Source organism: Schistocerca americana, chromosome 1 (genome assembly GCF_021461395.2).
Source record: "Schistocerca americana isolate TAMUIC-IGC-003095 chromosome 1, iqSchAmer2.1, whole genome shotgun sequence".
In the NCBI taxonomy this organism is placed as follows: domain Eukaryota; kingdom Metazoa; phylum Arthropoda; class Insecta; order Orthoptera; family Acrididae; genus Schistocerca; species Schistocerca americana.
In genome coordinates this window covers 288,385,695-288,401,767 of record NC_060119.1, presented here as the reverse complement: position 1 = coordinate 288,401,767, position 16,073 = coordinate 288,385,695, and the positions used below count along the sequence as shown (strand labels likewise).

At 43.5% G+C, this 16,073-nt stretch overlaps 1 protein-coding gene across 1 annotated transcript in view; it reads right to left on the bottom strand.

Annotated features, from left to right (window-relative positions):
- LOC124594859 (protein singles bar) overlaps positions 1-15,616 on the bottom strand; it is a 145,146-nt gene extending 129,530 nt beyond the window's left edge. The window contains exon 1 of the mRNA XM_047133326.1: positions 15,548-15,616. Within this exon, the coding sequence (XP_046989282.1) occupies positions 15,548-15,549 (2 nt within the window). The 5' untranslated portion in view covers positions 15,550-15,616. The remainder of the gene's footprint in view (positions 1-15,547) is intronic.
- Between the last annotated feature and the right edge of the window lie 457 nt (positions 15,617-16,073).

Here is a 16,073-nt window from a genome sequence, read left to right as displayed (position 1 = left end):
TCATAGTGTACACAGGTCGGTATTGAGATTCACGATAGCAGTCTTCAGTTTTATTGGTTGTACACTTAGATACAACTGGAGGTCGTTAGCGTACATGTATTATTTATCAGTGTAAAGTGATATTTGCAGTAGAATAAAACTGAAGACACATCATGTATGTACAATGAAAAGAATATAGGACCTAATGCCGAATCCTGGGAGTCACTTGATACTACCTGCCTCCATTGTAACTTTATGGCGCCGGACGTGACGCACTGTTGACGGCACGTCAGGTAAGAGGGAAACCATTGCACAGCACTTGGCGAGAAATTTAGGCTGCTAAGTTTGTCAAGTAAAATGTCGAAATCGACAGCCATCACTCTTCCCGAACAAGATACATGAATGGAACGGGAAAAAAGCAGAATACATGGTTCAGTGGGATGTACCCTCAGCCATGGAATTCACGGTTGTTTGCAGAGTACAGATGTAGATGTTTAAGAAAATCCATGGTTCCACAAAAATATTTAATTCTTTACACACTTATCTGATTATTGAGTAGGATACAAAACAGATCGGATAACATCACGACTGCCTACTTTTTGAATTACGAATTAAAATGCGCTCAAATGCGACTCGTTTATCAACATTGTATGCTTATGATTCCTCTCTGTCCGTGTATCATCAGCGAATGTAATGTATATGTCGAATTATGACATCATCAGTTTGTCTGCGTGCCTAAATCACGTCTGTCGCACGGGATCGGAAGACGTTACTGACTAACTTTAATTCCCTTACTAATATCGGCACAATGACGCACATTTCTCACTGTCTACTGTGAGACATTAGAATGCAAAATTTGTTACATTTTGTACCAGTCAGCACGCCTATTAACTAGTTCCATGCTACAGAAAGGACAATATGTGTTAAAAAACGTAATGTTCGTACGTAAACAGGCTGCATCTGAAAGAATATAAATTCCCCGTCTCGTACTATGCTGGAGGCGGTCCTTGGTAAGCATTTCTTTCATCATCGTAAAAACGAATCAAAAATACTAGTGCTGTAAAGCAGGTGTGTCTAATACATCCACTTTATGAAACTTTTTAATAGTGGCCTCCATTCTTCTGAGCACAAATTTATCTCAGCTTCTGCGTGTATATATTATTTTTGAATTAAGGATGAGTATGAACGATTCTTGTGAACAAATTCGTCAAGAAAATACCGTAGCAATACAAGTAGGGCTTACAGTGAAAAACGTTTTACAAAAAAACTGAAGGGATAGAAATATTTTTCCATGTTACAAGGGAGTAGTGTTAAACATTACATTTGAAAAAAAAATCAGGTTTAAACCTACATACAGGGTTTGAAACCAATGTCATGAGCAAGGCACGACACTCGTCTTTGGTCGGAGTTGGTTAGGATCTTTTTCCAACCAATGTTCTTACGCAGTGTTTAATGGCTGCATGTTGTAAAGCGTTGCAGACACGTTGGACATTCCACACCGATACACCAACAAATGAGATAGCTTCATTCAGCTTCTAGCCGGATAAAACAACTTGCACGGAAAAGCGTCTTTCTGTCGCCAGCACAAACAGCAAAATTGTGTTGTGATTTTCGAAACGGATAGTATGTCTGATATCGGCAAGAGCCATCTTACTCTGCGTATTTTAGATCTGAAGACGGCCTAGTTGTTCCTAAACCGATTAACTCAATTAAATGCGTTGTGTAGAATGCGCTTTGTTTAGCAAATTCCTCTTGGTGAACGGCAGTTGCTTGTAGCTGTGCTGTCTGGGCACTTCGCTGCAAACTCCGTACAACAGATCCTTGCAGGAAGAGGAAGCCATCGACTTCAGAGGGGGACCCCCGTGCGTCACTGTGCGCGGCGGACGCCCACGCCCCGTGTCCCCCGTGTCCTCACAGCTGCAGAGTCTTACGTCAGCGCCGCCCCCCCCCCCCCCCCTCCCGTCACAATTCCTATGTGTCACGTGCAGCGGGGGCGTCACGATGCACAGGCCACGAGGCGTACACTTACAGCCGCTGTTTCGTTAGCGTTCCTTTTGTCCACAGGTAGTGTTCAGCCGGGCTGCCGTAATCAACGACTGTCACCCCACTGCAGGTGTTCCAACGGCTCGTGTGTCAACTAGTTACTGAGAGAACAAGCAAAGACTTAAACAAGCAGGATGTAAGGCTCTGAACAGAGTTCTTCATTACTGGACAAAGCTGCTAAAGTACATAAATGTATTCGCCATGCTCTGGAAGGTTGATCTTAAGATCTCTAAACCGTCACTTCATATCGTAATTATTGTATTTATTTATTTATTTATTTATTTATTCAGTTAAGCGTAGTCGCGTCAGTAACCAAGGGCGCAAAGAACGAGGTGGATGCTGTCCTTGGGGTATCAAGATCGTATACTGAACTATCTTGAAGATCGTACGTATGACATATAGATACGAAATACTTCCAGGGTGCCGCTGAAAATGGGAGGGCCGATAACACTCTGACATAACAAAACTTTAGAAATAAGTGCCATGCAGCTGGTGGTACCTTTAGACATAATGAATTTCTTGTGACCTGGATAAGATGCCAGAAAACATTCAATTGCTGTACATTTTCAAATGATTATAAACTGCCCGAGGAAGGTTTTGCACCACCTTTATGACTTGCATAGTATGTGTTTTTTGTATAAGAATTCTCTTTCTCAACAACTACACTACTGGCCATTAAAATTGCTACACCACGAAGATGGTGTGCTACAGACGCGAAATTTAACCGACAGGAAGAAGATGCTGTGATATGCAAATGATTAGCTTTTCAGAGCATTCACACAAGGTTGGCGCCGGTGGCGACACCTACAATGTGCTGACATGAGGAAAGTTTCCCACCGATTTCTCAAACACAAATAGCAGTTGACCGGCGTTGCCTGATGAAACGTTGTTGTGATGCCTCGTGTAAGGAGGAGAAATGCGCACCATCAGGTTTCCGACTTTGATAAAGGTCGGATCGTAGCCTATCGCGATTGCGGTATATCGTATCGCGACGTTGCTGCTCGCGTTAGTCGAGATCCAATGACTGTTGGCAGAATATGGAATCGGTGGGTTCAGGATGGTAATGTGAAACGCCGTGGTGGATCCCAACGGCCTCGTATCACTAGCAGTCGAGATGACAGGCATCTTATTCGCATGGCTGTAACGGATCGTGCAGCTACGTCTCGATCCCTGAGTCAACAGATGGGGATGTTTGCATCCGTATTTGGCGACATCGCGGTGAACGCAGATTGGAAGCGTGTATTCGTCATCGCCATACTGGTGTATCATCCGGCGAGATGATATGGGGGTGCCGTTGGTTACACGTCTCGGTCACCTCTCGTTCGCATTGAGGGCACTTTGAACAGTGGACGTTACATTTCAGATGTGTTACGACCCGTGGCTCTACCCTTCATTCGATCCCTGCGAAATCCTACATTTCAGCAGGATAATGCACGACCGCATGTTGCAGGTCCTGTACGGGGCTTTCTGGATACAGAAAATGTTTGATTGCTGCCGTGGCCAGCACATTCTCCAGATCTCTCACCAATTGAAAACGTCTGGTCAATGGTGGCCGAGCAACTGGCTCGTCACAATACTCCAGTCACTACTCTTGATGAACTGTGGTATCGTGTTTGAAACTGCATGGGCAGCTGTACCTGTACACGCCATCCAAGCTCTGTTTGACTCAATGCCCAGGTGTATCAAGGCCGTTAATACGGCCAGAGGTGGTTGTTCTGGGTACTGATTTCTCAGGATCTATGCTTCAATACACGCAGAGGTGGTTGCCAGGCTTCCTTAAAACGATCATTCTGCTCCCCGTTCTGTCTAAAGTATTCGAACGAATCTGCATCAGACGGCTCGTGGAGCATGTGGGCAGGAAGGGTCTAATTCCCCAAGAGCAGTTAGGCCTCCGGCAGGGCCACAGCAAGCAAAACCAGTTACTGCGAGTTGTCGAAGATGCGATGTGAGCACTGGAGGGTTGGGAGCACTCAGGGCCGTACTTCTTGACGTGTCCAAGGCGTTTGATTGCGTGTAGCACGAGGGCCTCCTCTGGAAACTTTTTTTACTGGGCGTTCCGACGCCGCACGTGAGACTCATCGCGTCCTACTTGCGTGGCCGGTCTTTCCACGCTCGTTCCGAAGACAACATCTCAACTGTTAGGCTTATACGTGCAGGAGTGCCGCAGGGGTCGGTTCTCGGCCCCCTCCTGTATTCCCTGTATACAGACGATGTATCGCACGCACACAGGTTATCGCTATGGTGATGACACCGCAGTCTCCGTGCGCTCCCAAAGAATCGACGTCTTTCGTCTCACTTTACAGGCGGCATGGGACGTCCTAGGTGCCTGGGCTACGAAATGGTGCCTCTAGTTCAATGCCGCGAAAAGCCAGGCTGTCGTAACAGCGCGACGTACAGTGCCAATAGATCTTCAGCCGTTGCGAATCATGGGAGGCCCCATCCCCTGGTGTCGGACGGCTAAGTGCCTAGGGGTAACTCTTGACAGACATTTGACCTGGAAGCCGCATATTCGTGAGGTCTGGGGGAAAAGGGCTTGCCCGTTTGAAGGCACATTTACCCTCTATTAAATCCGGAATCAACGCTTCCTCCAGATTGTGGAGTTATGCTATATCTAGCACTGATCTGACCACTACTGAATGATATCAAGTGGCAGATTTTGATTTCATAAGCGTGCACTTTCTAATAGACTGTTTTTTTCACACTAAAGTTATGTTTTTTAGTTTCATAGGGCTTATTCCTTTATTTCCTGCTCTGTCTACACATATTCGTAGATATACAGACCGAGCAAAATGCCTTTTTTAGCAGTTTATATTATTCTTCCATAGAGTCACACGACGATCTGCATCTAGAGGGCTAAGAGATTAACACAGGCACCGTGTATATTAGAGTGGCAAGTTGGCTGTTTAATGGCTTCCAGAGGCAACAAAATTTGATTTCAAATATTTCATATAACTATTGACCGAATATAAGAATATAAAATACTACCATAAACTACTCATTAAGTGGTTTTATCTTGTGTTAGAGGTTTAAAACAGTAAGACAAGTATCACACAGTTAGAAACTTCGTATACATGTGTTTTGAGGCAGCGTAACTTACCAATACCCAGGGTAAAGTCATCCGGTATTTGAGAATGAGAGCACTTAATGACTTCCAACAAACTTTAAGTGTAGTTTCAAACCTTCGGGAAACTGTTCCTCGCTGATATCCCTCTCAAAATAATGAAAGGAAAAAAAGTTTTTCGCTTATTGTATTTTCGCTGTTCATCCAGCAAAACTGTAGCATCAGGCAAGACGTTTTAATTTATTACTGTTTCACTACTAACTCTGTTTGCAACACAATTTGCGCATTGTATCCACATATAGCTCTGAATGACATGGAAAATTATACGACTGTACGACGCATCGTTCAGGAGGTACTACGTTATAAACTGTGAGGCGCGTGAAAAACTTGCTTTTGGATGAAATGAAGCGTAAATTATCCGGAGAATATTCGTCCAATGTTTGATAATGAGAACACATAGCGGGTTCCAACATACTTCAAGCGTCATGTCAAACCTTTTACAAACTTCTTCAGAGATACATGTTCAACATCAAAACATTTAACACATTAACTGATCTGTAAAGTAATCGGACGTTTGAAGCTTTTTATACATGAGATTTCGATTCTTTAAAGAATCAAGGGTTTCCTCGTACTTACAGAATGATACAATTGCTAGGGTTCGTGCGCAGTAAATTATTGAAGAAAAGTAGTCTGATAAATTCTTAGAATAGGAAAAGCAACAAAAGCCTCAACTGCAGTGATTCTATGTAGTATGGATCGAAAACCAGAGACTAGATCATTTCACCCGGCTTGTCATCCACAAATTAATTTTTCGTTTACCGGCAAAACATGCCACTATGTGTTAATGGTTGTCTGTTGCTGGGTTTCTGAGTTTGTAGTATAGTTTGTTATTAGTGACATGTCCTGACATAGAAAACAGGGGGGGACAGGGGGTACATGTCAGTCAGCAGTTTCCGAGCGTTCGGAACAACTGTAGAAAGACAAACTTTCAGTGAAGGCAAGTTGGTTAGTACATGGGTCAGATCCAAATAGTATCGCAAGGCACCTAGGAGAGGGGCGGATTCTGAGACTCGATAGGATGCTTACAGCAAGACATTCAAAGATACTCAGGGGTCTGATTAACACTATTTATTTGCAATCAGACTAACTAATACACTGAATTCTAATTATAAACAAGAAGAACAAACAAAGGATGCAACTGGTTGCACAGCTGAAGCCAGTGTCTGAGTCTGTGGGGAGAGAGCTAACAGAAGTAGCAATCAATAGCAGCACTATAAAGCACGAACTTCTAGAACAGCACTTAAAATGAGAGAAACAGACTTGTCGGGGCTTACCCGAGGCTGGCGAGGGACGACAGGGGATTGGCCACCCCAATAGTTTGACTGAGAGCACTATCTGGATACAAAAACACGTATTTTTGAAGGAGTGTAACGGCGCACTATTTCTCCCTTCCTATAGTCGGCCCACCAATCCGTCGGCACTTTACAGGCTGCTGCAAATCTGACGAGTAGCTCCGCACCTCAATGGTGCCTCTAACCTACCACATTCAAAGTCCTCCCTTTCTGGTACTTGGTACGTAGGGGTGTGTCTGGTCTTTACATTATCAAACTCAAAGTTTGCTAGCAACAGCGTTCGGCTGAAAGCTAAACGTCAGTGTCCTTCCTATTATTGCTAGCGACAACAGTGTTCTACATCACTTGGCCCCACCCTGAAGCCTCTCGTGAGTGGGGACAGCTGTTGTAGCACCTTAACCTGTGTAATCTCACTGACACTCCGGTTCCCAGGGGCAAGTATCGAGCTTGCTGCCTATACCAAGATGTGCCTTTTTGTGACCATCTCCTACCGTGACGCCTTTCGTCAGCGTCTATGCGGTGGATGGAGTTGCAAATTAATTCTCTGAAGTGGAACTTCTGCCCTGGGACAGCTACCCATGGCGTCTGCAGTTCGCAGGCCTCTACTATTACTGTTTACATCTGATAACCTAAATGCTACAACTTTTGCCTGTTCTCTGCGTTGTGTCTCTGATTTCATATCTTGGAGTGCTCTTGCTGGCTTCCCACAGCCTTAAGCCTAACAGTGTGTAAGTCATTACATCGTCAATATATTACATTAGATTCAACCTATAGCGCTTCATCTTAGCAGCATTCGCTCATAGCTTATCTGCAGAACGAATGTTTCCGTCCTTCGTGTTACCTCGGTAACCTCACTGCTTTATAAATCGCAGTTCTCGCTAACAAATCCCACCTCAAGCGTGGGCGTTGGCTCTAAACGTATCGTTACGGTAGGTATCCTATGCAGATTGTGAATCATGCCACACAAATACGAACATGAGAGACACTGACGTGCGCCAGTTAAAAACAGTCTCTAAATGAAATGGAAGGCAGTGTTTAGAATGGGTTGGATTCAAACATCATGTGTCGAAGCTTGCTGAATGAACTGTAATTCAAATGCTTACTTTAACGGAAACAATAGTTTTGCCTCACACCTAACTGGACGGTTTAAGCCACTGCAGTTTTCGCAGTGTTCCTGCCTGCTGGCTCTAGTGGCATGTTTTAAGCGAGGACGCAACTACATTGCGTCATACTCAAATGTGTGGAATAAATATGACCGTAATGGCAGAGGAAAGGTCGTTTTCATCCATCACCACTCACATGCTTCACTGTACGTAACGTTGGTGGTGGAAACCAAGTTTTCACTTTCGACCACCAATGTGATACAGTTTCGATCTCGCACGATCCAGTGATTGGTGCATTTATATTCTTAACGATATCAGAAATTCGCCGCAACTTGCATTAAGGAATGGCCAGTTTGGTAATGGTACGAAGCATATGAGGGAGAAGGAAGGGGGAAGGGGAGGGAAAGAATTTCAGAGGGAGGCCAAGGCTTGAATAAAGCAAGCAGCTTTGGATTTAAGTTGGATGGTTGTAAACTGCAGTAGCTACGCAGGGACGAAGAGGCTTGCACAGGATAGACAAGCGTGGGAAACACCACCAGTCTCCGGACTGAAGACCACAACACTCACAATAAAAAGAACATCTGGAGTGCTCACAAGATACCCACGCCTTTGAAGAGACAATGGTCGTGAAATAATTCCATTTTACATACTACGTCACCGTACATCTTTCAATATTTGTTTCAAACGTTCGTCCTTAGGTTTCAGCAAACTAGATAGAAGGCTGTCTTTTTGCAATTGATCGCGTACCGGCTAACGTGGCACAATCTTGGGACTGTTTTGATTACCATTTATGACTTCGGTTCGCCACTGCTCTCCTAAAACATCATCCACGAAGGTCAGTGCTGTTACTTGAACCATGACCATTGTCGATCTCCCTTATAACAGAGCCAGCACTACCGTATTAGACGAAATAGGTAGCCTCTTAGTGTGCCGAAATTTGAGGGGCGGCAATTTTTGTGGCGCACTTGATGTGAAAACACGACCAAGAACAGACATCGCACCGGATCAAATTCTCCTAACAGAAGAAGTGCAAACAAGACTGAAATAAATCAACAAATTGGACAGAAGGAAACCAAAACGAAATGTCAAGAAACTAAGAAATAACAATACGGAATTGAAAGATAAGTGGGAAAATCAGATTTAAGGGAATAATCAGTAAGGGAGATAACGCAGAAACTTTTTGGGGAAGAACTGATGTCATGTTGGATCTGCTCAGCAAGGTAGTGGGCAAGATTAAAATAATACCAAAGAAACCGCGAGTAACATAAGCAATACTTGAGAAGATGGGAGAAAGAAGTGAGGTATAAAACGGGGATGGGAAAGAATATAGGAGGTTAAATAATGAATGAATAGTGACAATGGACTGATTTGGGTCCAACTCTGCAATAACTTGTGCTTTGCTCCTATCACATTTTTCTCTGTTGTCGGGAAAGAAACGAATCCTGTTGTTTGTTTGTTTAATACAGAATCATAGAAACAGGAATGTCATTTTTTGCTTGCCTCTTCAATATATTGGGTATCTGAGAACAACTTCTTGTTCAGGGGGCATGTACCTGTTTAAATCCACTGATTGCTATTTGAGCCCTTTGGCGTCTAATATAGGCTTTCTCAGAAAAAAGTCCCTTACATCGAAAGCACTGACAGCACATTTACAGTGCCTCAACCATTGCGCGATTTCCTCGCTGAAATAAAGTTTTAGACAACCCATAAATGTTTTATCCACATCTGTTAGGGTGAAATTGCAGTGACGCAATAGTAATGTGATTTATTTTTTCCAAGTCAGTCAGATCAATATTTTGTGTGTGGCTAAGGTGGCCATCCAAAAACAACAGCACAGGTTTTTCCTTTCCAGGAGTTGAAAATTCGCTGAGTGTCGAAACCATTGCGTGAAGAAGATGATCTGAATCCCCCTTGAATGATAAGCTTCAAAGATTGTTCCTACTGGACCCCCTTTTTTAAGCTTTTCATTCATATTTCTGCTCGGGAAAATTACTAATGCGAGCACGAATTTGCCACTAGCATTCACATAAGCAACAATCGTTGTAATTGCCCCATGTTCTGCTGACGTCAAGATGGCCATTTGTTTTTTACTATTAAGGCCGATGACTTTGGCTAATACATGTTGTACCACAGTAATGTCACCCTCATCAATATTATAAATTTTGTCAGATGCGAATTTACCTTTCCAAAATCTTCCAACAGGTTACACAAGTTATCTGCGTTTTCTTTGCGGAAACCAAGACCCCCGCTACACGATGTTGTTGAGACAGTTTCGTTTTGTGGCGTTTAAGAAAAAGGGTAACCCACTTCTTGTCAGATATTTCGTCTTTGAGAGAATGCTCAATGTTACTTCTTTCTGCCAGTTGTACAGCTATTATTTGCAAGCCATTACGAGTATGTGCAAAGAAGCTTCCGTAACATACCATAATAAACCTGTTCTTCTTCAAAATCTTTTCCCAAAAATGTTCACTAACTGATCTATCTGGGCATACCTACATATTGCGGAATTGACCACTAAATGTCATGAGAGGCGAACCCGCAGGGAGGCAGGGAGTATTGTGTTGTCACCACAGAAGCAGAAACAACAGAATGAGTCGGTCTGTAGAGTTCGGTGACATCAGACGTGGACCAGGCATTGGATGTCACATATATAACAATACCGTAAGGGACACTCCTACCGTTCTGAAGCTGCTCAAGTCAACTGGTGGTGGTGCGGCTGAGAAGTGAAAGGTGAAGGAACAACTATAGCCGAATGAAGACCAGACAGACCTCAGATATTGACTGACAGGGACTGTCGAGAATTGTGGGGTCTGTTCGGATGAAATCCTAGGAAGGAATCACTCTTGAGTCCCAAAGTGTTATCAGCAGTCCAGCTGGCACAGTGACTGTGCGTTGTGAGTTAAAAACAATGGGTACGATGCAATCGGGTGATTTGGAATGATGAATCACGTTATACCCTGTGGAAATCCGACGGAAGACTTCATGTTTGGCTAACGCCTGGAGAACGTTACCCGTCATCAGTAAAGTACGGTGAAGGTGGTGTTCGGTTTGGGCGTCTTTCCCATGTTAAGGTGTGATCTCCTTTTTGCGCTTTGATAACGCTAAATGCTGATGGATATGGAGGCATTTTAAGCATTGTTTATTGCATACAGAATTAGAAGAATAGTTGGGAGACGATGATTGTTTGCATCAGCATGACAATGCAACCTGTCGTAAAGCAGCATCAGTAAGGCAATGGTCTGTGAATAGTAGCCGTCCTAAAATGGACTGGACTGGCCACAGTGCCGACGTGAACCTAGTGTAAGACCGCCAGAATAAGTTAGAACGTCGACATCGCTCCGCATCCCAGCATCCACCATCCTTACCTTCTCTGGTTTCGTCTCTTGAGGAATAATGGGCTGCCGTTCGTCCACAGAGATTCAGACATCTCACTGAAGTGTCCTCCGCCAGAGTTCAGAACGTCGTAAAGTTGAGGGGAGGATGGACTAATAAGTGTCTGGATACACCCGCCTGGATAGTCGTTAGTGCTAAAGCGTCTTTTCAGGACGTGGAGGTGCACCGGCCGTGGATCGAACCCGTCTGTCGGCTTAACGACGAAGGTCGGTGTACCGTCCAGCCTAGATGTTGTTTTTAGACGGTTTCCCACATCTCACTAAGTCAGTTACACGATTCGCAAACATTTAGAAAACTTTCGCTCACTTTCAGGTGAATAACAATACACGCAGACAGTTGGAATACACATATCCCGTGCCGAGGGCTAGCAGGATGGCGACAGGAAGGGCATCCGGTCACCCCTTAAATTAACCGTGCCATATCCGCTAATAACCATGCCGACCATGCACCGACGCGAGGCGAGGCAAGGGCACAACAAGAACAAGAATACGTGTGTCGTACTTCATACTGGGCTACCTCATAGATATTGATTTTGCAATATTAAATTGTTTACTGGCCTTCTTCCGACCCATCTTTTTCCGAATTGCGCCAATACCTTCAAGATCTTTCGTTGTTTGAGACGGGCTCCACTTTCTTCGTTCGAGCGTCCCCTCTTGGAATTTGCAAGAGAATTCCAAGAAAGTAACAGTGAGTACTAATACAGACAAATCGTGTAGACGAAAAACTAAGGAGTTAGGCTTAAGCGTCTGAAGCTGGTCCAGTTTAAGCAACTATAGCTTACACTTTGTGAGCTCAATAAATTTCTAATCAAACGTCTAAATGAAACCGCTTACTCATAAACATTAATGTTAAACCTTGTCGTTCAAGAACACATAGAGGTTGAAAGATTTAATCTGCCAATATCTATGAGAAATAATGAAATACGTAGCACAAGATAAAGACTTTTACCATTGCCAAAGCCGGCCGCGGTGGTCTAGCGGTCCTGGCGCTGCAGTACGGAACCGCGGGACTGCTACGGTCGCAGGTTCGAATCCTGCCTCGGGCATGGGTGTGTGTGATGTCCTTAGGTTAGTTAGGTTTAAGCAGTTCTAAGTTCTAGGGGACTTATGACCTAAGATGTTGAGTCCCATAGTGCTCAGAGCCATTTGAACCATTTTGAACCATTGCCAAAACATGTAATGACGAACTGATAATCAAGAAGTCAAGCGGGTGACGAGTGCTGTCCACTAAAGAGTGGTAGAAGCGTAAACTACTATTTACATTTGATTTCACCAAAGTCTATGACAATGCACAGTCAAGGGTCCCACTTTAGGTGGGGGGAGGTGGGGGGGGGGGGGGGGGGGGAAGGTCCAATTTAGGTAATTGTTCTCTGGTGTTAAAATTTAGAGAGCGTATTTTCTAAGGAGAGATAGATAACGTAATGCTGACTTCCACGTACAATTCGCGAAATGACTATTACGAATAAATAAGAGAAACAATAGCTTATGTGTTACCGGAAGGAGCGTCCGCCAAACACCCGTGATGTGGCTTGTGGAGTATAGATGTGAATGCAATAAATCATCGTTGCTGATGTATGCAGTGACAGTTCCACCTGGAAATTTGTGTGCCAACCTAAAGACATACCGCCCCAAAGACACAAATTACACTGTCTCGCCCGAAGGGATCTCTTTTGCTTATACCTGACCCACAGTAAATGTTTCTGGATTCCACTCAAATCAAAATACATCTGCTGTCTCATTGTAATCTAAATCTGGATTCCAACGGCCTGCTACTAAAAATTCGAACATATTGTAGCACATGCACATGACTTTCCTTAAATCACTTAAAATTTTTCTAAGGATGATTTTACGATGATGTCAACCCTACTCCAGCAGAATGCAGTGTGATTCCGAACTGTGCCCACGAACTCTCAGAAGTTGATCAAGGTTCGATATGAACAGTGTCGATAAGAAGAACCCTTCATCTTTTGTGATTCGCTCTACAGTAATTAGTTCAGTTTCCTTCCACTTACCACTGAGGCTGTACCGCACTGAGACTATCTGGGCACCTCGGTAAAAGTTTGTGATAAGGGATGTGTATCGTATTTGTAAGATGACGTTTCCATTGATTCTTGGTGCTCGCTGTTGGCAATTTGGTTAAGTGCCCCCTTGCCTCTTCACCACCAGGCTTGCACTCTGAAAAGGTAAGACACGATCATGTGCGTAGCTGGCACAAGACCGTTAATCAGTTAATCGTTAATTAATTAAATTTTCGAGTAACTGAAAACTTTTAAGATAATTTTGAAAACCGTTAACGGACTCTTTAACTTCCGCAACTTTCTCTGAGTACGTTAATCGATAATTAGGTACCTTCTATTTATGACAAAATGACACCGTATCGCCTGCGGAAAACATGTTCTGACAAGTTCAGGTCATGTAGATGTGTGGCCATACAGGGGTGGGCGCGATTGATGTAAACAATCCAGTGCGACCGAGAATAACTATAGGTGTTGGCTGTTTATTGTTGTTCGTTTCTGTGTTCGCGGTAAGTACTTATTTTTGTTAGTGGATTGACTGTAGAATTTAATAGTGGAATGAGAGTCTAGCTCTATAACTGATGAAAATCCGTGGACGCATTTAAATTATTACGTTCATCTGGTAATAAATATGCAACCAGTCGCTTTTTTACGATTTATTCAACCATGAACATGTTTTCGAGGCACTGCAGTGGATGACGATCTGCGACTGTGATTTAAACTGGCGTTTATCTGATAATAAATATGCAACCAGTCGCTTTTTTACGATTTATTCAACCACGAACATGTTTTCGAGCCACTGCAGTGCCTGGAAAACATGTTCATCGTTTAAAACGTAAAAAAGCGACTGCTTGCATATTTATTACCAGATAAAGGCCAGTTTAAGTCACAGTCGCACTTCGTCATCCACAATGGATATACTGATATTACGGGAGATCGGGAGAACAAATACTTTTTGATTGTAAACTATGCATGCCTAAAAATCGACAATTAGGACTCACACTTAGATAACAATTTGATACAACACATAAAGATTGAGAAGCTGGTAAAATCTTTAAACATCAGCAAATGTTCAGTTTCGCGAACATGGGCAGTCGCGTCGCTTATGAGCATTTTCGATTAAAGCAACATCTCACTAAGGGAAACACACACCGAGAATGAGATACTATCTCCTGTGATTTTATACTGATTACTAAGTAATTACATAACTAAATGATTAAACGATTAAATTGTTTTCATTTATTTTCTTCGTCCTACCAAAACTTGTCCAACCAAAAAAATCTTCGTTTAAGTAAAGGTAATGCATTTGATTCAATTGTTCATTTCACTTCAGCCACAACATAAAGTTTACTGTTACGAGTTAACAATTAACTTCTGATAAATCACTTGTAAATTAACGCTTTAACGTTTAACGAAGTTAACTCTTTTAGTAATGGGTTAATGATTAATGAAGGTAACCTTTTGATTAATGTTGATCGTCTGCTAAGTTTCAAAGCATGAAAATTCTCTTAAGAAAAAAAGAGAATAATGCAACAATCGCCTTGTCGCAAAGTATCTTGAGTACATCACAATGCAGAACTTTCTTCGCAGGATTTGTTCAAAATGTTAACCACAAATGTTTTACATGCTCAACAATCGCAAGAGATTTACAAAAAAGAAACAAGATTAGGATACATCGTTCCATCGACAACGAGGTAATTAGATATAAGTCACAAGCTCGGACGGGATAAGAATGCGGAAAGAAATCGGTCATATCCTTTACAACGGAACTGTCCTACCATTCGCCTAGTATAGTGAGTCGAACCAACGAAAACATTCTGAATAACCGGATGAGGCTTTTAAGCGAACTCCTCTTGAGTAACACTCCTGTGTCTTAACCACAGTGTTACGGAGTTCACTGACAATCAATAGGAAATTTGCACATACATCAACAGTAGAGACAATGCGATCAAATCTGACAAACATTCCACATTACGCTAATTTGCATAAGTGCAATTATTCGCAGAACAATAGACTCGCTGATGTAACAGATCAGGTGGATTACTTTGTGAAAAGTCACTGGAGACCAACCATTCCATGCTTCAAAACTCTGAGCAGGCATCTCTGATCAGTCTCTGAAAGTTTTTTAGGAGATTTAGAACCCTCCCTGATAAACACTAGTGTCCTATCCACGGCGACATCCGCCTAGCTTTTTCTAAGAGATGGATAGAGCAGATGACGACATGCTCGGTACAGAGGTATTGAATGATCCACTGACTTCGCGGAATACTCTTACCTGAAGAAACACGTGACCATATTCTGTTCAAAAATGGCTCTGAGCACTATGGGACTTAACAGCTGAGGTCATCAGTCCCCTAGAACTTAAAACTACTTAAACCTAACTAACCTAAGGACATCCCACACGTCCGTGCCCGAGCCAGGATTCGAACCTGTGACCTTAGCGGTCGCGCGCATATTTTGTGATTTGCCTGCAATAGTCATTATGTCATCACATCTTGTGTTAGCCACTGTGAAGCAGCCAGCGTTACAGAGGGCACTGGACACGGGTGCAGGTATGTTAGTGGGGAGAACTGAGGTGGCGGTGCCGGAGCAGGGTACTCACATGCTGAAGTGTGGGTGGATCTGCCGACGCTGCCGCCGCCGCCCTGGCTACTAGTCGTCCGGATGCTCGCGCCGGCAGACGCAGACACAACGCAGTCCGGGTAAAAATACCCGAGGGCCGGGCGGTGCGGGGGGCAACGCCCTCCTCCTGCATGCGGTCTCGCTTCCTGACCATCGCGGTGGTCACTAATTCCACACTTCCGGCCGGTGAGCGGCGCTCAAATGGAGACACGACAGTCTGCATCTGCATTTCATAATCTTTTTCGATAGAGAACACTTATTCGCCAAATGCTGAAATTCCGAACCCCGTAAAGCGCTAATTCTTAAAAACTTTCAGGAGCACCTCTACTGTAACATTTAATATTGTTGTTGTTGTTGTTGTTGTTGTTGTTGTGGTCTTCAGTCCTGAGACTGGTTTGATGCAGCTCTCCATGCTACTCTATCCTGTGCAAGCTTCTTCATCTCCCAGTACCTACTGCAGCCTACATCCTTCCGAATCTGCTTAGTGTATTCATCTCTTGGTATCC